The sequence below is a fragment of the Coturnix japonica genome, chromosome 3, assembly GCF_001577835.2.
Source record: "Coturnix japonica isolate 7356 chromosome 3, Coturnix japonica 2.1, whole genome shotgun sequence".
NCBI classification, from domain to species: Eukaryota; Metazoa; Chordata; class Aves; order Galliformes; family Phasianidae; genus Coturnix; species Coturnix japonica.
In genome coordinates this window covers 38,872,993-38,899,735 of record NC_029518.1, presented here as the reverse complement: position 1 = coordinate 38,899,735, position 26,743 = coordinate 38,872,993, and the positions used below count along the sequence as shown (strand labels likewise).

At 34.8% G+C, this 26,743-nt stretch overlaps 1 protein-coding gene across 2 annotated transcripts in view; it reads right to left on the bottom strand.

Annotated features, from left to right (window-relative positions):
- The window catches only part of PDE10A (phosphodiesterase 10A), a 333,680-nt gene that overhangs the window by 30,211 nt on the left and 276,726 nt on the right, over positions 1-26,743 (bottom strand). For both annotated transcript variants that reach the window (XM_032443890.1, XM_015857955.2), the window contains exons 3-9: positions 26,341-26,369; positions 17,738-17,858; positions 15,584-15,633; positions 6,146-6,286; positions 3,959-4,114; positions 2,535-2,585; positions 1,277-1,335 (exon numbers count right to left, since the gene is read on the bottom strand). In XM_032443890.1, coding sequence (XP_032299781.1) covers positions 1,277-1,335; positions 2,535-2,585; positions 3,959-4,114; positions 6,146-6,286; positions 15,584-15,633; positions 17,738-17,858; positions 26,341-26,369 — 607 coding nt within the window. The remainder of the gene's footprint in view (positions 1-1,276; positions 1,336-2,534; positions 2,586-3,958; positions 4,115-6,145; positions 6,287-15,583; positions 15,634-17,737; positions 17,859-26,340; positions 26,370-26,743) is intronic.

Genomic DNA, 26,743 nt, shown 5'->3' with positions numbered 1-26,743 from the left:
CTCACATCTCTTTGTGTCTACTGAATCAAAATTTATATACTACATTAGTCTCACACTTTCAGGGTCATGCAGAGATACTGCCTTTTCTAAAATGTTATAGGAGATGTTCCAGTAATATTGTATGCTATCAATTTTCTCATTGAGTAGAAACCTTCTTTGCATATAGGAACAGATACAGATCATTCTTAAAAGTAAGTTGATTATTTGCTTTCTAGAGCCATTGCTAATCCCACCATTTTGAGAACTGTTTATTGAGACCTAAAACACCTGTGTGTTACAGCATTATTCCTCAGTGTCCATTTTTACGACTATCTCTACTGTTAAAAAATGATTATGATAGCAACAAAGACAGGGATGAAGGACAAGGATATTACCTAGAATATTATATTAACTTCATAAATCTAAGCCCAAACTTTCAAATTTTATAGTGCTTTCGGCTTAATCTCTACATTTACTATGATGAGAAATTAAACAAAAACAAACAAAAACAAAGAAACAAACAAACAAACAAAAGAACAACCATATACTACACACCATTTACCATTTGAAAATGAAAGCAGAGCTTCCAGGCTCTTTAGAGGAAGAACAATTGTGTGGCAATCTCAATTTTCCAAGGACAGAGCCTTGAAGTGTTAATGCTTATGCATGTGTGTACATAGAGAGACAACAAAAATCAAGGGAGAGGCGCTGAAGAAAATCAACTTGTCATAAAATTACTTCAAAGCTTCTAAAACTGACCATGAAAATAGACAAGCTTTTTTGCTACTTTTCCATAGAAAGCCACATCTAACTCCAAGAGGAGAGGGAAAAAATGCAAAAAAAAGGACACGCAGAAGACCACATGACCAAATACATTCCGTACATCATAATTGTATCTTATATATTCTCCTGCAATAAGAACAGAAAAGTTTAGCAGCTATACCCACTATCACCCACATAACTCTTTCCTGTCCCTACTCTGATGTTTGCCTGCTCTCTGAGGTGGGCCTTAACACCTGTAATCTACGCTGTAAAGCAGGTGATTTAAAAGAGCCACATTAGAAAGTTCATCAAAACAGATTGATAAGATCATAGCGTAAATTATACTTTGGAATAGGCTCCCCAGGACAACGCTAATGGCCCCAAGTTGCCACAATTCAAGAAGTGTTTGGACAGTGCTCTCAGACACAGGATTTGAATTTTGGGTGGTCTTGTGTAGAGTCAGGTTTGGACTCAGTGATCCTTGTGGGTTCCTTCCACCTTGGGATATTCTGTGATTCTATGACTCTATACTTACTTCGATACATCAAGCAAGAAGTCATTCAGTTCAGTCTGCTTGGCAAGACCTCTGCACACCTGGAAGAACAGATCATATTATCATTTGTTTCAGGAGATCACTGAAGTGAGAGGGAAAGTGAAACTGAAGTTCTGTGGTCTATTCACTTAACTTGTATTCAAAATTACGGCTCATGGTTTATGAATATATTCCAGCACTGTATAAAATTAAAAGCTTTGTTTGTGTGCTGGGCTTCAATCATAGCTATCTAAATGTTAACTAGCCTAGTAGGCAAAGTCTAACATCAGATCAGAACTCCCATACTCTTCCCAGGCAAGAAGTCGGGCAGAGTAAGCCGTCTGCTTTAACCAGGAAGAACAGAAAGGAAAGGAATGAAAATGACCATTGAAATTAAAATTTCCATATTTTGTTTTCTTATGTGTTAAAGACTTCTCCATTAAAGAGTAAAACATTATTATAAAGTGAAGTTACAACTGCATACAACTGCAATTCTATTAGTGCACAATAAACAAGGCCAGCATATTGTTTCTGAATACACCATATTGAACAGTCATTCTAAACAAAGTCAAGGATTTCCAGCACTGCAGTGGCAAATGTTAATCCAAACAGAGAAGCAAGAAAATTTGTGTAAGTGTTTTGCAAGGTGCATGAAAGATAGGGAAAGGTTTAGTTCTGGTGTTACAATCTTCTATTAGATGAAGGAACAAAACCTATTAGTAAAGCTGTATAGCAGCCATCAGCATGGAGCTTCATTAGACACCCAAATAAAAACAGCATGAAGCATCCTTAGTGGAACCACGAAGCAGCCAGCAAAAATGGCTTCAAGAAACCTTAGCCAGAAACACCTAATAATTTAAAATTGATTATTATGGGAGAAGGAAAGAAACCAGGTGGCCTAGCAGTTACCTTATTACAAGAAGAAAAGGTATTTTTTTCACTTCCAATTTAATAACTAGTTACCAACTTTGGTAATGTGTTTTTTGTTGTTGTTTTAATTTATTTTATTATTAAAAATGAAAGGAATAATACAAATACTATTTATTAAATCATATGATCCATGGTTGCAAGGGAAGAGAACAAGCTCAATAAACACTGGAAAAGTTGGCATATTTTTCCCAGGATCTGGAAAGGAGCTTAAATCAATGATACTTTAGTGATTCCCCTTAAATTTGAACACACTCTATGGTCCAACCAATCAAGCTCTGACAGAAGGATTACACAATGAAAAAAAAAATAATGAAAAATAACCCATACTTACTTGTACTTGATGTATTGCTACTGAAGCCCATGCAAGATTTGCTGTTGCAACCTGAAGCAGAAGAGAAGGCATTCTGAAAAAATCTTGATAATGTCATACAAGTTTCCCTACAGTTTTCCCTATCCAGCTGGTAAGTGAACAAGACAAAGACAGGCAGAAACAAGTTGTTGGAATACTGTTATTTCATGAAAGTATCAGTATTCTCACATGTGATTCAGTATCAGTAAAGCTCACTCAGCATTCAAACATAAGATACTATTTCTCCTCTTCTGTGTCACAAAGATGCTTATCAAAGCTTTAGAAATTGTTTTATATTTAATCAGATCAAAGACATAACACTGAAACAAACATCCTGCAAGTTGAGGACTTTAAAAATTAAATTATCTTCTTTGATATATCTGCTATAGAAATAAAATATCCCTTAGCATCTTCCCGGAGCTATGCCTCTTCAGCCACAATACTTCCAGCTTTAAGCGGACAGCCTCTTTCACTATCATTCTGGTGGCAGAAGAACTAGATTCGATCTCTCAGTGCAGGACTAGTACTTTTAAATATGACAGTTTCCAGGCAACGTTTCAAGTAAATGCCATGTAAGCTGCAGATAACTAAGCTGTGCTACTACACACAATCTCCTGTCCTTGAAACATACGAGCTTTATAGGAACACGGAGGACATAAGTACAAGAGCACTGATGCTGCATTCCCTCACTCATGTACTATCTTTTTTTTTAAACAGAACACATTGTGCAGGTTTTATAAAAACCACTAACAGTATTCACAGGCTCTCTGAAACCTGAAAACAAAAGAATGATTTAGAACACTCAAAAGTGACCTTTAAATATTTTTAACTTACTAATAAAATGCTTCTGTTAGTAGTCAGACTTTTACAAGCAAAACATTAACGAACTTCAATTAAAGAAGGCATTTAATATAAACAATAAAAGATCCATACTGCTTTGCATAGAGAAATGCAAGCCTGAGACTATGTGAATTGTAGATTGACTAATTTAACAGGAGAACATTAAAAAAATAAATACCCAGTGTGTAAGCAGCAGAAGTAACAAAGGCTAAGAAGCTGGTTTTGTGTGAATGGCTTTCCTTTGCTGTGTGTATAGGGATGCCAGCAGCATCACATTAATCATGTTCCCAACCATGACCTCTGTCTACTAGAGAATAAACACCACCTGAGACAGAGTCTGAAGCCACATGTACTGACTACTAGTTCAATATACAAACATTCCACTAAGATACTTATGTTACAGAATACATAATTGAAAAATAGTACTAATTTTTATTCTCCCTTGGGAAGACTAGTTTTAATATTTATTTTAGCACAGTTTCTGCTTTTTCTGTAGGAATAATTACTCTTCAGTTTGGCTAAACCCAGAGAAATTCAGAGTAAATTATGAAAGGTGGGGGTCTCACCTCTTGGTGACTAAGATGGAAGGCTTCCTTGCCCCAGTGACGATAAAGCTCCAGGATACCAATCAGATCACCGATTGCAGTGACGATTGGTAAACAGAGAACAGATTGGATACGAGTCCCTGATTCCAGTCCAGTACCTTTGGGAAATCGCTCATCCTAGAAAATGTAAACATAATCCGATAAAACATAAATATTGTAACATTCATATAAAATATACATTGGTATTTTTCTCCTCTTCTTGACTGATCAAATCTGCTTGAAAATATGATTACTGATAAAATTCACTAAAAATCCTAACTTTCAGTATAGCTGAAATATAGCATTGAGACATGTAATAATTAAATTAAAAAATATATATATCTAATCTTCTCAGCACTAACTGATATACACAAACACATTGATGCAAAGTTAGAAGCAGTTGTGGTGTTAGGCTCAGCTTCAGGTTTACTTTTACAATACATTTTCTCGAATCTGACTGGTAGGAAAACACTACTAATCCCAGTCTAGATAAAGAAAGATAAGAAAAGAAAATAGAGCTGTAATCCTCAATTGACTCCTGATGAAAAAAACATTTTTTGTAGAAAATTATGCACGATAATAAAATCCTTCTCCTTCCCTTGCTTACGCATGAATGAGCATGAATAAATCTGTGCAATATTTATCAGAATAAATGTTAAAAATAGCCTACTAGCTGCTAATAATAGGCTGAAATGAATAACTTCTGCTTGAAGTGGGAAATATCCAATACATTGTAACTTTAACTCCTCAGGAGGGAAAACACAAAGAGAAAGTTCCTAGATGTTATTGTCAGCAAGGCGATATCTAGCCAGCCTGAAGTATGCTACACACATTTGATTCCACATCAGTCCTTCCACATGTTTCCTACCAGATGTTCAATGCAGACTCTATGAAGGATAACTCCCACTTCCCCAACTCAAAAACACTGTGGCTGGGGATGCCCTCATTTCTCAAACAAGTAAGTTCTACCTTAATTACCAAAATGACAATTGATTTGAATGGCTATGAACAATTAACAACCTCAAACAAACTTAAAGGAGACTGGGAAGCACTTATGTCTTCCACAGAAGAGGTCTGATGAGTTTGTGTGAGTCCAAAACTCATCTGAAAGCAAATAATGCATAGTCTTAGCAGAGGTTCACAGCTTGGAACTATCACAGTGAAAGTAAGTTATCCTTTTTCTCTTGGCACAACATATTAGATGATCGCTCTGCTCATCCCCCCAAAAAATCACTTTGAAGAAGAAAATTTGTCTGGTTTTCTGCTAATCTGACACTGTAAATCAGCAAGGAGCTCAAAACTCATCCACAATAACTTCCCTGAATTTTATTAGAGATGCAAAATAAAAATGTTCAACCACCATCACATTAATCGGAAATTACTTGTAACAACTTAGGCCCCATAGCACCACATAAACACTTTACAGTCCAGGTAAGTACCAATTGCTACCACAGAGAAATCAACTTCTTTTTGTGTGTATGCATGTTTCTGTTTAAAGTGTTCTTTCATACAGTTTAAGTTGGACTGCTTGTTTGATGTAATTGTAGAGTAGGGAACTAAGCTTTTCAAAACATGAAAAAGGACAGACATACAGATTGCCAGAAGTTATCACGCTATCTCATGAGGAGTACCTGAAACATGTTTTTAAAAGGAGCTGGAATTTTGCTATCGGTTACACTAGTGTGCCTTTGACGTAACTCTACTGATAATGTAAATATTCTAGCTTTACATTAATGTAAGTAGAGATCAAAATCCTGTCTAACAATCAGAATTCTGATTGATATTCTTGTCAGTACAAGTGAAGTACTGTAATTCAATCAGACTTTGATTGACTATATGGAAGTCTATTTGTTTGCGACTGGCACAATAGAGAACTTCAAGACCAGGAAGACCATTTTGACTGATAGTTGTGTTTATTTTTCTAAGTGACTACGATACCATTACTTCCATTAATTGGTAACAAAAAGATGTTACATACACACACATTTAGAAATGAATTAGATGTTCTGAAATTACTTTATCAAGCTAATCCAAACTTAAAATTATTTTCTTGGTAGCAGACAGATGTAAATTATATCGTTATATATTCAGCTCAGTAAAGCTCAGCATCAAAATATTCATTCTAAGAATAAGTTACATTCATCTCATCAAAAAGAGAAAGCTTTTTACCCCCATAATATCTTCTACTAGCAGTGTTTTTCTGGATCTGGCTACATAAGCAGATACTGTAGTGCCATGTGCAATGGGCCCTGCAGGAATGAGCCGTGGTTGTCCTTCTTTAGCTCCTGATGGTGTAAATACACACAAACTCTAGTTAGAAGGAAAAAGAAAAAAAGAAAAAAAAATGCAATTAGAGAGTATGGCCACATTTCTTGACTATATGTACATACATATATACACATATGTAGCACAGTAGATAACAGAGATAAACAGCTTTTGTTCTCTTGACAATGGAAAGTACTTCGATAAATTCCGCATAACTCTTTCATATTCTTAGAAAATCCCACTTTTACCATTCAGATAGTGAATAAATCTTCTGCTGAAGTCAATCATCACTTACATTAGTGTTGTACTGTGTTTTCCTTGAATGTCCTACATGGAGTCATAGAAAAATATTACCTCATATAAGGTTTCTTTCTAGGATGTAGTCTATTGTTTACTTCAATAGAAAACGTTCAGAAAGTACATATAATTTTAAAATTAACACATAACTAAGCAGTCTGTTAGCAACAGCTATTAATAAAGTCACAAAACTGCACACACAAACACACAAAATATATATATATAAATAAAAGTAAAAATTATCCCCAGTGAAACTGGGAGAAAGTTCATTTTGCAGGCAAAAAAGTTCCATCTTCTGTTCCATTTTTCTATGTCTAACTCTACGTCTGTCAATTAATTTGGCCTGTAGCACTGCAGAGTAGCAAACACTCGAAGTTTTAAAGCAGTTATCACTGTCACACCCTTTTGAGTATAACAGAACCATTACCCTTTAAACAAAGAGGTTTAGGCACATGAGGAATAAGAGAGGTGGCAAAGGTTACACAAAATGTTACAGCAGCAAGCCTTGAATCTGTATTTCCAAAGGGGTGTTTTCTTGTTCCAGGAGAACAGGCTAAGTGTTTTTCATGCAGTTCTTCATTTGCTACTTATGCAATACAAATGAAAATTAAATTATCTTAACAAAAGAAAATAAAGCTGATACATAGTATTTTAGCTCTGAAGCTTCAGCATACTTTTATTCCATATTTTTCATGTAGTTAAAAAGAAAGATTTTATTTTTTTTCACTGAGTAGCTCTGCTGGACATGTATTGAACACACTCCATTTTGATGGTTTCCACTAAGGTAGGAAATCTTGAACTTTTCTGTTTATTCTGATGCCAAAATTCAAGCTTAATCTTAAAATCCAATTACATTCATAGCCTCATTAAAGAGTGGCTTTTAACAGTCACAGACATGGGAAAATTCAGTGTGTTTATTTTACACACAGTGTATAAGAATGTGTTACTGAGAAAACAGCAAACATACATGAAGCAAACAAACAAACAAACAAAAACTACACTGAATTGGCACATTGAATCTGCCAGAGTACTTATAATCAATTTACCAGAATAAAAAGCTCAGTTTATTCCTACTTTCTTGTAGTCTAAAAAAATACAGATACATACAATTCTTAATTGGAAATCTGGTTTCGCTATTACTCGCCTCATAAACTTAAGTTTCAGGATTCTATGTGTACTTAAATAGAATAAAAACCAGCATTTAATTTCTCCTATAAATTTAATTAACAATTATACATTACATAGTGTATATGATTCTTAAAACAAACAGGCAAAACACAGAAAATTCAAAAAAACAAATGATGATCAGAATTGAAGTTCAATCACTGAACACAGAAAAAGGTAACATAATCAATCCTTTTATATTTCATAGGCATTTCAGGTGTATGCAATATATTATCATATATTTTAAATGCTAATATAATAACAAGCCTTCCAGTCTACCAGCAGTGCACAGCCATGTACACTGTAACTTGTTCATGAAGGATATTAACAGTATTCTCAATTGCAAGTAAAACACAGCAAGCTTGGCTTTCAGATATGTAAGAAAACTAGCATACATCCAATTAGACACAGTATCATGGCTCTTAATGCACTTTCCTTACTCCCATGTACTTATTATGTTGAAATTATGATGAAATTTATCTTCAATGTCTTTAATATGGCTGAAAAAAAAACCCTAAATATATACAAAAAGCAATGCTGTTCATCTTGTCATGTTATCATATTGTGGCCCCATAGTTCATTTATATGGTGAAAACTGAACCCTTAACAGAGACAGCAGATTAAAATTCCAGTGAAAGAAAGGTTGAGGAGGAACCCCAGTATCCTAACAGAGTACCATCAGCTTCTCCTGACAGATGTTCCTTCAGTTTTAAGTACCCAAAATACCCAGAGTCTTTGGATCCTCTGATGAAAAGGTCAACTAAAGGGATAAACAATGCCATTCTTCTGGTGACTGTTGGGGTGTATCCATGGGAATCCAGCAGAACACCAAATCCCAATCCATTACAGCTACACAGCATTCAACTGACTATATAAAGATTGTCGTGGCTGGATCTGAAGTACAAACACGTTGTTTACCATTTCCCAAACTGCTCATGTTTTCTTCTTTCTAAAAATACATCTTATAACCAAGTACAAGTCATAAGCTGATTTTACTAAAATATTTTTACAGCAAGGATGTCTCTAAGTCCCAGGTTTAATGAACAGAATGAGGGTTAAAGTACATACACCATAAGCATTTCATTAACAAATTTCTTTGGAGGTATGGGAAACTTTCACAGTGAGTTTTGCAGATAAAACTGGCTCTGAAAATGCTTAATGGAAAGTGATTTAATACTGAACTGACATTTAGTGAAAGCCTCAATACTACAGAATTGCTATATGGCATGATGCTTGGGAAAAAAAAAAAAAGAGAGAGAGAGAGAGAGAGAGAGAGAAAGGGCATTAAACAAGTTGAAATTGAGTGTGCACTATGGTATTTGAAGCTCACATCTCTTTCTCTTCAGTGATAGTAATGGGCTTTTGCTATTGTTAAAGGATGCAACAGTCTACACATGCAAACCATGCGGTTTAATGATGATTGTAATTGCACGCAACTATTAAGGCTGTTCCTTCAGGGCAATTTTTTGCAGAAACAAAACTTACTGCAGTAAGAAATAGTTACAAGAAAACAAACAAACCAAAATTAATTTGGAAGGCATACACAATCAAAAAGCTTTTATTTGCAAACTGCCTAAACTGATGTATTAACCCAATCCTACCATGCTGAAATATTAAAGAGGTATAAGCAAATATGTAACAACACAAATGCAGCAATTCTACTGTGCATGAAGCACACAAAGGGGCAGGGAAAAAGTGTCAAATACCTCAATTTTAAAGAAAATTTCTTATTTTCTTCTATAAAGCTACCAGAGTACTTGAGAAAAGGTTTCCATTTTTAAACCATATATAATATAAATATATTGGGAAAAGATGCAAATGTTAGATAATTGTACTTATATGCTGCAGAAGAACTACTACTTGTTTTATTTTTACAGTTTGCATCCACTTAAATGCCATTACTTTCTCACTACATTTCTTTTCTGGTAACTCTCCAATTTTTCCTTCAGTGAGAAACACAAATCTGAAAATCTGAAGAGTTACACTAATTCACTGACACAGAAAACTAAGCTGACTCACCTCTCCTCCAACCCCTTTGCTTTAAGGTATGGTCAGCTAAGCATTGTTCTGAAAGATATTTGTTCAAACAGCTATCAGAAGAAATTCAAGAATGAAGATACCTGAGTTTTCAGAAGCAACACACCGTAATGCTTCAGTACAGATACAACTGGGGAGGCTTACAAACGTCACCTCAAGCCACCTACTTTTTGCCCTATATACCATAACAATAGAGCAGATACAATTCTCTTCCTTTCTGTTTTGCCCAGACATTTCTTCTTGACTCAACTTTCTTTCCTTCAGATTAAACAGCGCCAGTTCTTCCACTTTCCGACCATTCTCCCTGCACTCTTGGAATGTCTCCAGTTCCTCCATTTTTTAATTAAAGTGCAGCGCTTAAACTAAACATATTATTCCACTTGAGACCACAACCAATGTACAAAGGAATGGGAACATTACTTCTCAGAAAGGCTAGATTTCTGCTGCTGCTACCTAGCAGTGCCTCTTTTGCAAAAGCAATGATACTGCTGGCTCTTGTTTAGCCTCAAGTTCACTGCAACACTCAGCATCTTTCTGAAAGTCGCCCTACCCAAGACCAGTGTCTTTAGACCAGTTTCCCACAACCATTATGAATTCTAATATTTTTCTACAAACACATCAGCAACACTTCCCAATTTCATGCCATATGCAAATTTAATAAGTTTGTATTCCCTGTGCATCCATGCTTTAATGAATATATTGAACAAAACCAGATTCCAGGATAAATACTTGATAATCTGTATAAAATGAAAGTTGGTGGCCCTGTCTGTGACAGAGGGATTGAAACCTGATGATCTTTAGCTTATGTTCCAACCCAAGCCATTCTATGATTTTATGAAAATGCCCCTGCACTCTGATAGGGAGCCAGAAATAACTGGTCTTTGTATAGATCCACATCCTACCTAAAGTACTTTCATCATGACCATTTTACCAATCTCTCCATCTGAAAAGTAAGTGAAATAAAGTAAGTGAAACTTTAATTCAGCTAAATCTCGATAGTTACCTATCTTATTTTGCTCCAGTTTGATCATTTATTGACTCAAAATTAAACTGTAAAACTGTAATTCATCAACACCTTTTTCTCTTTGCTGAGTATCACTAATCTCTGGCATGTAGGAAAGTAAGAGATTACTTCCACTAAAAAGATTACATGATGACGGAAGTAACTCAAGGACAGAGTTTTCTGAATTGCCTGGCAACTAGAAGAGTTTCACCTAGAAATATATTTAAACGACTCAAATTTTAGAGATGTCTACACATTTAAAATAATGCACATCAGGTTGGCACAAAACTTGAGACAGCAATGAATGAGTAGATGCTTTTTGCTTGGTTCTTAGTCATTCAAATCACCTCATAAATTCACTAGGTGGCACTGCACACCAAGCAGCAGCAATTCTCTGCATCAACAGAAATTGTAGAGCAGCTTAATATTATACACCCCGAAGCACGGAGTGTTTGCGTACATATTTGTGGCCTCAAATAATTTCTTATAACAAAGCTACCAGAAACTCCTATCTGAAGCAAGGATGATCTGCTTGTCAGCACAATTTTGAGTTTCAGGAGCTAAGCCGCACTCCAAAGACTTAATGAAAGCTACTTTAAGTGTATGCCTTATAAATTCGATCAGCTTTACATACGAATCAATGGGATCATGAGGTAAACTACTCATACAAATAAGGACTATAAACAAGAAACATCTGAAGAATGAGATAACAATACATTAGAAACTCTCTATTAAGTATTTTAAAAATAGAGAGATGTTAGTTTTCAGGCTTCAATCCATGCACAATTTGTGCAGTACTTAGGCACATCAATTTTCATAGACACACCATCAAATACTAAAAGTTTCAGTAACTCCTTTAAAGAGTGTTTAAAGATGATGTTTAATTAAGGCCATAACATGAGAATTATGGCCTGTATTTTCAATCCCATAAGAAACAAAACAAAAAAACTGTAACTAAGTGATGTCTTTTCTTTAAGAGCTGTGGAACATTCCTGCTTAATTTGGAGGTGTTTCCAGTCTCCAAGTTTATCGTATTTGCAAAATGAACGTTGTCTATTTTAAGGCTGCTTTATTTGCATAACTGCACTAAGTCATGGACAAAGATAATTCTTAAGAGTACGTCTACACTGCACAATATAATACAGAGAATGTTCGAGAACCAGAAATCACTAGTGAGCGTAGTTCTGTTCAGATCCCTTACCTAGAGTGATGAAGCTATACTGCTTCTAGAACCTGTGAATTTTGCACTGCATTCAGCCAGATAAATACTATAGAACAAAACATATTTTGAAACACAAAGTGACTTCATGAGTGAGCATGGAGTTGGACATGTGAATGGTACCAATCTCCCTGAGGGCAATCATTTAAAAATAAGACTTGCAAAATCAGCAGTCATCTGTACCATCAGCAGAATTATACTATCCCTTTAGAATGGATAAGTAATTTGAACTAACAGAAAGTCATTGACACTATTGAACTGGTCATGCTGGTGATCAACTCCAAGTAATACTTGCATAACTAAATGCACTCAATTCAAGTAAATTCGCCCGTCTAAAGATCCCAAACACATTCAGTCCAACTCACTATTCAGAAATTTCTACGTCTGTTTTTATCTGACTCATGGTACTTTTCCATGGACTTCAACAGAGAGGAAGAAAATAAAGCTATACTGAAACTTTGTACACAGATATTTTAACCAACTCCTCAAAGTCCTGTTGAATTCTGCAAGCTGCCTTCAACACTTGCTACTAGGCACGAGTTAAACAGTAAAGGAACACTTTCTGAAACTTCTTTAAAGGCAAATGTATCACATATGCTCTGCTGCTAAAAGAAAGCACCAAGCTTATCTACACATCGAAGAGTGCTTTCAGCTCTCATATACTTGAGAAGTTAGGGAAGCACTGTCCACAACAAAAAAATGCACCAGGAAAGCTTTACTATAAATTCTTAATAAACCACAAAATAAGTAAATAACTAAAAATAGAGGAGTTGCAATGATAGGGTAATTCTCTTCTTCTCTCACCATGAAGAAATAATAACACACACTATGCAGTAATAATTAGTTTGTTTTCATTCTGTAATAGCCTAGAATTTCTGTGAAAGGAAGTTATCTTTTATCCTACTGAAACTCACTATTTAATCCATTTTAAACGAAGTTATGCAAAACTCAAATTGCAAGAATATTCCTAAACTGAGATTAAAATGTCAAAATTATTGAGGCTGGACTTCTTTAAACAGGCACCAGTGTAGCCATAATATTTACAGTGAATTATGAATATTTAATGCATTAGCTTCAGTTTTGATCCCAAGGTCCCCTACCAAATAGTTAGAACAAATATTACTAAACTTTACAAACCACTTGTGCGAATGTTGGTGTCTACTTATTATCAAGCTTCCTTCATTCTGACACAACCTTCTCTCAATACATAATTCCAAGAAATATATATTTTTATATTTTGAAAGGATGGTGAACAATCTCTGTTACATCAGGTCTAGTTCTGAAACAGGTGGCTGCTGGATAAATATAAATAGATATATTTATATTTTCCAAGCTAAATAAAAATTTAAAAAAAAAAAAAAAAAGCTGAATTTGGGAAATGTAAAACTCAAATCAAGCATCAAAAAGATGCATCAACCAAATGAAAGAAGTCATTTTCCACCATGCGTCCATTAGTGTCCACAAGAAGCTTTACTTTGTCCACACTAATTCACTAATTACAGGTTTTATAACTTTCTAAACAAAATAATAAACTTCATCTTAAAGAATTAATCCTTTTCTGCCATTTACTCTAAGCGGAATCCTTTTTGTTCTCATTTAGCAAAGACTTGTTTAATTAACATTGCTAGTACTTGCTGACTGACTGTTAACTCTTTGACATATCCTTTAAATTAAATATTCAAGAGACAAAGATAAGCAAATGACAACTTCTTACAGAAAGGAGCCTAATGCATAACCATTCAGTTACAGACTACAAGCATGGGTCTGGCCCTAAGCCCACTCATATGAATGGAAAATCTCACACTAACATCAAAGAACTTGGGATCAGTCCCCATAATAACTACACGAGGAACATTCCATCTTGAGAGATGTAGTTACACTGCAGTGGTTAATATATTCAATGTATTTTTTTCAGAGGTTGGAACTTTCTTACTTTTTGCAGAAAAGATTTATACTGGGAGGCAGATACATCCAACTGCTTGATATGTTAATAAGAAAAAAAAACAGGAGGGCAGGTGGGGAGAGAAGAAATGCAAAAGGCCTGAAAGCACCCAGGTCCCCGAAGTATGAGAAGACTGGGAAGAAAACTCTGTTATGCCACACAAACCTAACACAAAAAACCTCACTGTAATAGGTCTCAAGCTGTAAAGTCAATTTACTATAATCTTTTACAAAGTGCTAAGGGAGACGAACCTCTCACTTAGCTGGCATGCAACTATTACCCCTGAAGCTAGTCAGATCTGCGCATTCAGAACCGATGACTACAATTATTGCAAGCTTCTGCTTTTTGCAGCAGGCAGAATGTATTTGGTGACAGTTTGCATCAGCTCCCACTCATGTACATGAACATTGGCACCAACAAATGAGAACCAAACATTCCATTCACAAAAGAAGAACACATTATTTAAACTATGACCCTTAGTGAAAAAGTTATTAAAATGAGTGTTATTTACACACTTACTGAACTCAGGGGAAAAAAAAAAAATCAATTTCTAAATAATAATATTGGTTTCCTTTGTCATTAAATAAACAGTAAAAGAAAAATACGCAAAGTTCATTCCCATTTTTCTTTTTGCTTAAATTCATGTATGGGCCTTCCTTCACCGCCTTCAAATCAGATGGTTGTTTTGAACAAATTAAAAGATATTCTAAGAAAAGGCTCAAATCACCTGCAGGTTTCTACACCTTCACTTTTTTTATTGCTTCAAAAATGACACTACTTCCCTTATTCTTAATGCATTTATTTCACAATGAGCAAAGAAAATCAGCTAATGAACTATACAGAAATTAACTGTCTGTGTAATGCAAGGAAACAAAAATGAGATGTTTTCCTCTCTAATAATATTCACATAGGAGAGTATAATTTCTTTCTTGAACCAATGAGAAATTAAACATTTTTGACAAACTGTGATCTTTAAGTTGATGGAGCTCAATGAAGTATAAACTGCATTTCCACCTCTGTTGCCAAAGTAACCAAAATACTGTACAATACTAACTGTACAAATTAATCAGGGCACTAAAAAAAAGAAGTATAAAACAGCATTGGACACACTGCTATTCAGATTTTGATGTCAGATCATCATCTCACTTATGAATTTAAAATACACAATTTACATCACACTAACCAATGTCTATACCTAAAATTTACATCATCTCATGATCAAGTTGCTGGATGAAAAGAATAGGTTATGCTGAGATAATATGCAAATTCATATTATGTTCTATGTTTGTTAAAGATAACAATGGAACCAAATCACAAGCTTAGTTGCTACAGACAGAGTAATAACATTGGCAGTCTACTGACATAGCATTCTGCTGCCAAGTCTTTTGGGGGGAAAAATAACAACAACAACAATAACAAAAAAAAAAAAAAAAAAAAAAGGGGACAAGAGGACAAGACACCAAATTTGGGAAACTGGGAAACATTACCACCATGTTAAATAAACTTTCTTTTAACAGGAAAAATAAATAAATAAGCCAACCTAATGAAGATCTAACATTCAGCACTTAGTTATATATTTCCTGCTAAGTGAGTTAAATATAAAATCAACATATCATCATAAAACTGGAAAATGCACTTGTAACGGTACAGAAAAGCAGTATCTAAATCCAGAATACTTACATTATTGCATTCTCCCAGGAAATATAGTGCAAATCCATCAGCTTTCGTAGCTGCCAAAACAATAATAAAATAAATAAATTTACTCAGAGTGGGAACCAAAATTACAGAAGTTCTCTGAGGTAAAACCACAGATTCAGCTCTATTTAGGACAACCATAAACATTTCTAAATGTGAAAGTCCATCACCATATCCTTTGAAAATTCAATGACTATTCCAAAATATACTTATTTTCACCACTGTAATATACTATGTTCTAAAAGATAATTAGAAACAACCAGCTTATACATCATACTCCTATTCCAAGCCCTAATGCCTATAAATTCAAATTGGTTCATACAACAGCATAGAAATAAAATAAAAACATACACTTATAATATGATCAGGCAGATAAGATTATAATTTCCATGAGGAAAATAAATACTGTTTGAAGATGGTAAACTATTTTTGTCCTTGCCTTAAGACAGAAGACTATGGGAAAATAAAATGCTGCAAATATTGCCATAAAAAATGTGGTTGATAACAAACTGTTTCTATTTCTGCACCTGTCCCATTCCAAAAACAGCCGCACACCAGAATTTTTGTACTTGCCTGATTTTTCTAGATTCACATTGCTGTATGAAACAGGGTAAAGTTGAATTCCTTAACCTTTAAAAAATTGAAAGTCAACAAACTATTTCAAGTTACAGCTGACATGAAAACTATGAATCAGAAGAGAGTAGAGAAGGTCAGTGTTTACCCTGTTTTACACAGCAGACTTGATACTTTGAGCTTAAGTAATTTTTCTTTCCAACAGCTAACAACCTTTCTACCCAGTAAATGTACTTATCTGATACCCTGTTTTAATGAATTAACACAGGAATCCATTCAATACATTTCATGGGAGCAATTATACTTCTGTATTATCAAATCAGTTTGATTTCTGCATTTCTTTGATAGAATGGAAAAAAATAAAATCTGCTCTGTTATTACTTGCTTATTGTCAACTATCTGACATCTGAGAGATCATGGCCTGGTGATTAGAAATGAAATTTAAAGTCCCTTAGCTATGACATGTAAGAGCATTGAGCAGTGTAGTAAAAAAGCACCGTAGGGGAAATATTATGTGCTTTAGAAAAGAAGAAAAAGTGTGAAAGATAAGAAGACTGATCTCTTCTCGTTTCTTGCTTGTGGTGTATTAAGAAAACTCTGTTTTGATTTGCTCTGAGCTGAATGTCAATATTCAAAAAGCCACTAAAGCAAGGTCAGTAAACAGAAGTGGCTCTTTTGAAACTTTATGTACACAAGAGAGAACAATTATCCATTGTTACAAAACAACCAATTATCCACAATGCGGAAATCCTCCTGAAGACTTGCTAGTAACCTTCTACCCTGAATAAATGCACCAGTCCTTTCTGTTGAAGTTATAGTACATCCACTATGGCTAAAAAAACAACAAACTTCCAAATAATGCATTTTTACTGGGGATGTTTTATTTTTTCCTTTAACTGTTGATCATACGTATTACTATTATTATTATTTTATTAAAAATACTACTTACATCAGATAGAAAAAAAATACTTAAAAATTGAATTTGAAGTGATGAAGATGTTCTCTTTCTATACATCTCAGTTTTGTTGGAAAAGGGATTTAAGTATGCAGTGATATTACTGATATATATACATCACAGTATCACAGTCTCGTGCGGGTTGGAAGGGACCTTAGAGATCATCAAGTCCAACCCCCGGAATTCGAGCCTCTGTGTAGCAGAGCGGCACTTCTACCACTTGTGCCACAGGGGGGGATTCAAACCCCGGGCCCCAGTGTTGCAAGGCGGCATTCCTACCACTGCGCCACCGGGGCACACATATCAGTTTATATATATATATATATAAACTTTTAATATCGATCTTTCAACACCATGATAACCAGAAAAATCTATAATTTGGTTCATTTAACAGGTTGATTTAGTTTTGCAGCAGGCTGCAGAGCTCTCTCCAAAGATGAAACTCACTGAGATGTAGTAAGGGATCCCAATGAGGTACAGAACCTGAAGTTCATAGTGAGACAACATCCAAGGAATACACTACATCTGCTCTTACTAATTAAAATTTGCAACAAATGCATTGTGCACTGATGCTAAGGAACAGATCAGATACATCAAATTTTGCTTCTTACCTATTTTAATGATGCTGCTCAGTTCATACAAAAGTAGTTGGTTATCTCCTCCTGTATCCAGGCGCTGCTCTATGTAGCTGTTCAATTCATACACTACACCTTGCATATGCGCATCCTGATACTAGCGAAGCAAAGGTAAGAAAAACATTTCAGAATAATTCAAAAGTATTTTGCAGTTTTTAACACACATGCTCATTAAAAGTTATAATTGGAGATTTCAGCACATTCTGTGATACATTTCTTGCTTTCATACTATTCTACGTATAGCACAATGTGCCATGACTACAGATCCTATAGCTGTATATTTAGGATACACTTGGTTTCTTCATTTCAAACCAAACCAAAAAACCAACGATGTGCATGTTGGATAATGCCAGTTCATGACTCTTTTAAATTAAGTAGATTTTAATCCTGACCTAGAAATGGCTCCTGAGAACATACAACCTCTGTTGTGACCCCCTCTTAATACGTGGTGTTAATTAATCTATTGCTCCAGATGGACATACTGGAACATTTGAGACCTAGCGAGTCCAAACTGTTCTTGCTGTACAACATGACAAATACTTAATAATACACTCTATAAACTGATGTGATTATTATATTTTTTGACAGCAATATAGGGACACACTGCATACATGCAGTTAATGCTTGTCTATGTCTTGTTTTTATAAGATAGATTGCCATTACCACTATTAGCTCAGTAAGGCAGCTGGCAAGCTTCCATTTGCAACTGACTTTTCTCTGCTTTGTCCCATATTTACTGTTGTATAGTTCTTAAGAGGGAGAGAACAATAGTTTAGTTTCATGAAAGAGAATTTTTCTGAACAGCTTTATACTTATGATATGGCTTTAGGTAGCTATGCAATGGAAAATGGCTAATGTAAGCCTCTTCCACTCATATATGTTAACCTACATACACAAAAGTGTGTTTAGACACTTATCCTAAAAGAAGGCAGGTGATCAGGCATGAATGCACAAAGCCTTTATTATGTGGGAAAATGCCTCTTCAGAACATGGAACTGAATACTTCTCACCTGCGATACACAGTCAGAATTTAAATCTTAAAAGGTTAAAGCAGAAAGCATCATCAAAATTAGCCCACTGGCATGCTGCCAACTTCCACCATACTCAAGCAGCAGAGCTGTGTACATAGTAATTACTTAATATAAGCCCTATGCCCTTTATCCTCACCTCTGCAACATATGCTAGTAAACATTTTGGAAGCAGAGCAAATCATTACATGCATTCACGTTAGTGAAAAATGGAAGCCTCACACTTGTACACACATTTGTAATACAGCAGATTTCTATTACTGATAATACAAGAGTCCACAACTAGTCAGATGAACAAATTTGGTCCAAATTCACAAATATGTAACTCTTCGACTTAGATCAACCACCAGCAAGGAATTATTTTGTTATACCATAAAATGTCTTTGACTTTTCTAACACAGGTGTAGAAGAGAAACATTTTTTGTCAATTCAGAATGGATAACCACAACATCTTTGGTTGAAAAGCCACAGCACTCTTTATGAAAATTTATATTTAAACACAGAGTAAGTCATAAGCAAACCTGAAGAAAAAGAAAATTAAAAGAAAATTGTATCTATGACAAACTGCAATGAAGATTAATCTACATGTTCTCATGCTTATAGGGAACCTGTGTCAGGGACATTTTATGATGCTGTTGAGAAGAAAAAGCCCTCTGCTGCAACAAAAATACTTCATTAATAGAACACAGGGTCAGTAAGTGCAATTACAATCCGTACGTTTGTTTTCTATGTAACTTCCTCAATAATTTTCTGAGTAACAAGAAGAATTTGCTCTACAATAATTATTTCTACACATATTACTGAATACTTTTTCCAAATTAGCAACTACCAACTCTTGAAGTAGAAACATATCCTCTTACAGACTGCATAGTTTATGACAGTGCCACAGGCTAAGAGGAATGTGAACAAATAAACAGCTGGATGCACTTTGGGGATGGAGAGTGGCACTGGATTAGGAGAGGGGAAAAACTGTGAAAGCCACAACACATGAGAAAGGAACTGATCACAACCAGAAAAACTACTTTCAATTTTGTTTATTTCTCATTTGTAATTTAGACATCTTGGGTTGGCTTAGAAGTATTTCAGAGAGAAGTACAAGAGCTGTTTGCCAGTTGGTGAAAAAGGCCTCTAAGTGACCACAGGTATGAGAATCAGAGGAGTACTGATTTCTGGGAGGTGGCTGTGAAGTCCTGTTTTGCTACGTACTCAAGAGTTGGGCAGGACAACACAGTTGTTTTGCCCAGGAATTGGGAGAATATGCTGAGTTATCATACCAGTATGCCTTGAAATGAGACTTCTGGGAAAGCAAGAATCAATTCTTGGTCAAGCAAGCATTTTCTTGAATATTTTCTATTTTTCTGCTGAAAGAACTGATGTTATATATATGTCCATGCCTACCCTATCAATTTGCAAGGCTCTCTAGAGGTTCCATAGAACCCTCATGATCAATGGTCCTCAGCTACTCTGTCCTAGAACATTTTAAACTGAGGTCATGAATCTGAAATAACTAAGCACGCTATTTAGACTGGAAGTAATTCCTGGAATAGGGTTAGGACCTGTTGAAACAAACAGGGACTCAGCAGTTGCTGGAGGATTCTAAATCACTAAGAATAAACTACGTTCCTGAGCATGTTTGTATGTAAACCTGAGAATTTAAAATGCCTATAAGCTCTTTGATAACATAGTTAACACCTTAGATAACCAGCTAAAATAAATTAATTAATTAAAAAAAAAAAAAATCAACAAACCACTTGAATTAATTACAGCTTCAAGACTTGCAGAATCTACACAGTGCTTCATCCAAAACAATGACCAAAGGCAGGATTTCACCACAAATATCTAAACTGGGAGATCTGAAATGTGACAAGAACCTGTATCCAAACTTTTTCAATCTTTTCTTTAAACTGATAGCTATCCCCCTTTGTGAAGCATACCATAGAAACTAAGCAGCTGGTAAACCCAGAATAACATCTCCTGATAAAACGTATCCAAGTTTTCTTTCCTATAATACTGAAGTTTCAACAACAGAAGAGTCATCAGAGAGCTAAACCACAATTTAAAAGATTAACCAGAAAAAATTCAAATAAAAAGTCTATTCATTCACAGCTGTAATGATCTGAATATTTCCTTGACATCTAAGATGTCAATCTAAACTACTTTATGCTAGAAATGTTCATACTGCACCAGAAGTATAAAGAGTGCTCTCACATACATAAATTCTCAATGCCACTGCTACCTGCCTTATTAAAAAGAAGAAGAAAAAAGAAATCTTAACAGTATCACCATTGTACCTTTCAAAGCAGAAGTACTGCAGTGACAAAAATGAATACATAAATTGTTTGAAGCCTTTTGCTGAAATGCATCAACTTTCCTTCGCTTTCATGTAGCTTTATGAAAATTAAAAAAAAAAAAAAAATAAAGAAACAAACATACAAACAAACACAAATCTTGATTCAGTCAGCCTCGCTCTGTCTAATTTTCCAGTTGCCCTCATAACTTAGATCCCTCAATTTCTTCAGGGAGAGTCATTACTACTGAGTTACTGCAGATTTTTAAAACCATAATATCATTTAAGTAATTTTATTTGTCTTTGCAATAAGTCTATTCTTAACCTCAATCATATTCTTGCCTCCAAGCCAATTTTACAAAAACAAACAAATACATTAAATGTGAGAAAAGAAATATTGATTGTATTTTAGATATAGCATTTTTACTGCATTTCTGATGACCAGCATGTACAATGAAAGAAAAAAACTGTAGAAAAAGCCAAAGTATTTAATTAAATAAACTAACAAAGCTGAGAAAATGATGCATGCTTTTGTTCAGTTTGTTGTAATATGCATGAAGGTTAATAAAGCTGAGAAAATGATGCACACCTTTATTCAGTTTATTGTAATATGCATGAAGGTTAGGTGGCATACGTCTTTGATATATATGTTTATGTGTATAGTCAGCTCCTGTAGGCTTCTTTCACACATTGCAAGACTTTTTGTTGTTTAGGTGCTCTAACAGCTAGTTTACATCTTGTACAGAAACTGGTATTTCTCCTTTTGAGCGTGGATAATGGAGATAACTGTCCTTATAGCAGTGAAAACACATCTACACCACACATATGAAGAACCAACGAGGTTCAGACCTCAATCAAAAAAAAAAAAAAAAAAAAAAAGAAAACCACAGAAAGGGAATAAAATAACTGTTTTCTTTGGGGTGGAAATGCTGAACTGAGGATGTTAAATCATCAGACTGAAAAAGGAAAGTAGAATGTGGCAAGTTTAAAGGACAGAAATCATTTTCAAAAAAGCACAGAGCTAGGAGAGAAAGATCAACAAAATCTCTCAGCTCAAAAAAATCATGAGAGGTAACTAGGATTGGCAGGAATAACTAGATTTGTTTAAACTTGGGCACTGGAAAGCAAGAAGTTGTAAAGAGCAGGCTTAGCTCAAGAGATTAATTGTAATACTTGTACATTGCCTCAGAGAAAGCTGCTTCTACACGCATTTGTCTGACGTCTATTCTTCTTGTTTTGACTGGAGAGGACATGGGTTATAACTTGCTCTGTAAATAGAGTTCAGCATTGCAGCACAATAGACAGGTATTTATGTATTGTTTGTTCACACATCAAACGCTGTTCACACCAAAACCAAAAAGGGGAAAACACAAAATGGCAGTTGGTGGGACAGGCCCTGTTATTATGGCTAAAGATGCAAAACAGCTCTCACTCTACACAGGAAAGGTTCACAGGTTTTGAAGTCACATATTTACAAGCTCACTAGAAATATTAAGAATTTTCCTAGCAGAAACAACTCAAATAGCCTACATTTGCAGGGATCTCATTCAAATCCTACCACCAGCTCCTTCTCTGTTACCAAACAGTAATACCAAAAGAAATTGCTTCACTAGTAATAGGAAAAATACGTAATAAAAAGCAAAGGCTTGACTTATAAGAGCAGAACATTATGAATATATAGAAGTAACCATATTATTAATTGTAAGGCTCACAAAACTGCATGAATATCTTAATTATATCACCTCTCTATATTATATAATGAAACAGCATAATGTCAATTAACAGCCTCATTTTAACTTGACAGGGCTGAATAACACTCCTATTCTTAAAAATCTTTTTATAACATCACATTCCCTCCTAATAGTCGACTTGTAAGTGCTCTAAAAACATTCTGTACAAAATTAAAAATAAACTTCCTCATTTTCCTACCACTGCTGCTCATCACTACCACAGTATCTAGAAGAAATTATTTATAAAATAAATTAGCTTATACAAGCATCTTCTTCTTGTGTCAATGGGTGCAATGCCATCTGCATCATTCCTAAAGGCTGAATGTTCATTTTAGTTCTCTCAATTTTTTAATTAATTTGTTGCAGTATTCAGTTCTGGTGTAGTAAAATAAGGTTCAAACATCCAGTCTTTGATAAGGAAATACTACAAAGAATGAGGTTGCTTTGCCTTATCTTTAATAAGAAAACACTACAAAGAATGAACTCACTTTGGCAATGTGTCATAAAACACCAAATTTTTGTTATCAGTTGCACTGGGCAGATACATGCAATTATTGAAACTATTTACTGAAAACATGCTTGCTAATTCTGTAACTGTCAGTGACACGCTGTGCTGGGTGCTAGCTGGTGCCAAGGCAGCTGCCAAAAGCTCCAAGTCCAAAAAGGGGAAAGGAGAAGATTAAAGTATTATTCCTGTTTCCAAGAATAAAGTACTGTAAATGAGTTAGTCACTTGCTAGGTAATAATTTTCTGGTGTTTATATGGCAAACCTGCAAAGTGAATTGCTGTTGGCATCACCAGAGTTTACAAAGCATAGGTACTGCCAAAATGCAGCTTCACTAGAAGAACTGTTCAAGTAAACATGGAATGGAAAGTCATTAAGTGAAATGAACAACAGCTAATTTCACTGCGATCGTATCAGGAACATGAAGTGTTTGTCTTTAAACTTCGTAATCTGAGGTACAAAAGAGCACATAGTGATCATGGGAAACTTAACAGCACATAGAACAAAATCCTGGCTATAGTTCATGTAGGAATGGAGTTATTTTTGCCAGCTCAGAAGAATAACATGTCTCCTGTGTGCACTGTTTTCACTAATACTGTCAAAGGAATGTATCTTAAATCTAGGCATACATGAACACAATTGCATTTAGTGCCCAAACTCACATTCATCTATTTTTTACTTTCTTTCTTTTTTTCTTCTTTTTTTTTTTTTTTTAGCAGATAAAACAGGGAAACCAAGTTTCTTTATTAAAATAGCTCAGTATTTGTCTTTCTACCTAGCAAACTGCTTATGTAGCTAGGACAGCATCAGCCAGCACACATCTGCACAGTAAATTAGCAGAGGATATTCAGCATTTCCAAGGAAGTTCTCAATTACTACGTGTAAAGTGGATTCTCTCCCCAGTTATATATATTTCATAAGCACTGGAATCTAGCATAGAGAGAAAAGTTCACAGGTTCACCATTTGGTCACAGATGCTCTCAAGCTATTTTCTAACCAGAATTTTCTTCCCCACAAATACAGCCCACAGGAATCACAAAACAGTGTTGTTGTTTTTTTTTTGTTTGTTTGTTTTTTGTTTTTTTTTTTTCTTTCACCTCACTGGTATTTAGAACCTCTAGAACAATCCTGTGAACGTGTGTGTTTGTAAAGAAAAAAAAAGTGTGTTTTCTGAGAAGAGAAAAATATAAATTTAGTAATTTAATGATTAGATACATTTAATGAAAAACATCTTCCCTCAATTTAATCTAGCATCCTTTGTAAGCACAACAAAATAAGGGACTATAGAACCTACCAAAGTCAGAGTATCTAACTGTGAATATTTCAATGTTTCCATTGAAAGACTGAGGGGAGGAGGAAAACACAGCTATGCAAAACATATGCTTTCAGCATATTTCTACCCTTACTACTAACTAACATAATGGTTTAAACCTACTTGGTGATTTAATTCTGCAATACATTTCATTTTGCTAGCCTTCACTTTTGCTTCTCTGTTATACAGATAATAGTTTCTTTGTGCAGACATTTTCAGGAATTAAAAATGTAGCACTTAATGACTTTAAAACTCATAATACATCAGTCAGCATGAACGTGTCTTTTCCTCTGAGAAACATTACTCATGTAAAGAACTTCCCTAATTTAAATACTAATTTATGTTCAGATTTCAATTAAAGCCGCATCTGCTTGAGCTACTGCTGAAGAAAGAGGATGTATTACAATGGTCTACATCGTACTACTCAAAAATTCTACAAAATAACACATATACATGTGTTTGGTGCATTACCAGTAGGTATTCACTTAACTGCCATAACTGCCAAATATTAAGGATTTATTAGATGTCATCAAAATACATTATAAATTAGGCATAATTTATGATAATACTTACAGATTAACAAACTAATTAAACATTAACTTTTGCCTTCATTCTCAACAATTATATATCCAAAGCTCACCACATATATAGAGAATTTCATTGGCATAAACTCATTTTAGGCATCATTCAACTTCTTTTTCATAATCTAATAAGCAGTAAACCTCTTAAGCTAGTCTTCTGCACTCAGGGTCACCAAAGTGAGATTTATGTTACCAACCCATTTCTATTATTCTTTCCATACCCCAGTGTTTTCTAAAGGACTTCTACTGACAGAAAGGTACTCAACCTGCTTTTGTAGGTATTCAACCAGCCTTACTTCTAATATTTGTTTTACAACCTTTCATTTCTCCCCTGAACATGAAATAGCTTATGCAAGAAGTCCAAAAAGAAAAACAAAACAGGACTATGATTCTTCCTTAGAATGCTGCAAGTGGCCCCCTAGTATTAATAATATTTGGGTACTTCAGGCTAATCAGACATGTATGAGTGCAACAAATTGTCCAGTTTTGATATTTTGTCATTCCCTAGCAAAGGCACTAGTTTCTAACAGGTTGCCCTATTTAGCTTCAATTGTGAAAAGATTCTACAGAACACTGTATCAATCAGATGTACAGCCAGAGCCAGGAAATTCATTACTGAACACGTATTTTACATTACTTTTCATATAGTACACTGCAAAATGCTTCAAATTAAAGAATAGAGCTAATCTGTGCCAAAACATATCTCAAAGGGAGTAATTAGATAGGACATACTCCTTCCCTTGCTTCCTACTGTTATACTTGCTATCTCATGAGGCAATAAGACTGATTAAATAGTCTGCAGTTATTCCTAAACTCAAAGTTACAGGATTTTCCTGGTTGCTGTGAAGTACCTTTTTAAAACTGGATCACAAAAATAGCACTGTGAGAACTCTAAATTTGTTAACATAAAATACCCTTTAATTTATTTCCAGCCAATCAAACGTTCTTAATATTTATTTTCCTTCTTAATTGTTCTTTAGTCAGTCGGTACACTAACTTTTTCTCCAGAGATCCAGTTAGTACAGGAAACAGAGCAAAACCTTGATCAGAGGAAGCATGAAAATCACCTCAAGTGAACAGTGGGCCTAGGGGACAGACTACAATTCTTTCTAGAGGGGATGGGGAACAGCACTTACCCTGCTGATTTCTCTATGAGTCGATTCATCTATGAGGAAACAAAAGAAAAAGTTAGGCACACTTGAAAGTTTCTGCACTCAATGAACAAGATACTGTGATTGAAACTATTGTTGCACAAAAAGTTTCTAACATAGTTCTGTAAAGTATCATTTAGACTGGAGCATATTTACATTCTTGAACTCCAAGACATAAAAATTGATTCAAATTAGGATAAAGTATTCAAGACTTCTATTCCGTCTTACTAAGAATACAAAGTTTCCTACATTCCACAATTCAGTTCACAGGTGAACAGAACAAGAGGGTTGTGTACAATTCTCTTATATTTATATTCTAATTCATTAAGACAATTGATATCATTCCACATCTTGAGAAGTAAAGGCTATTTACTACTAAAGATAAACC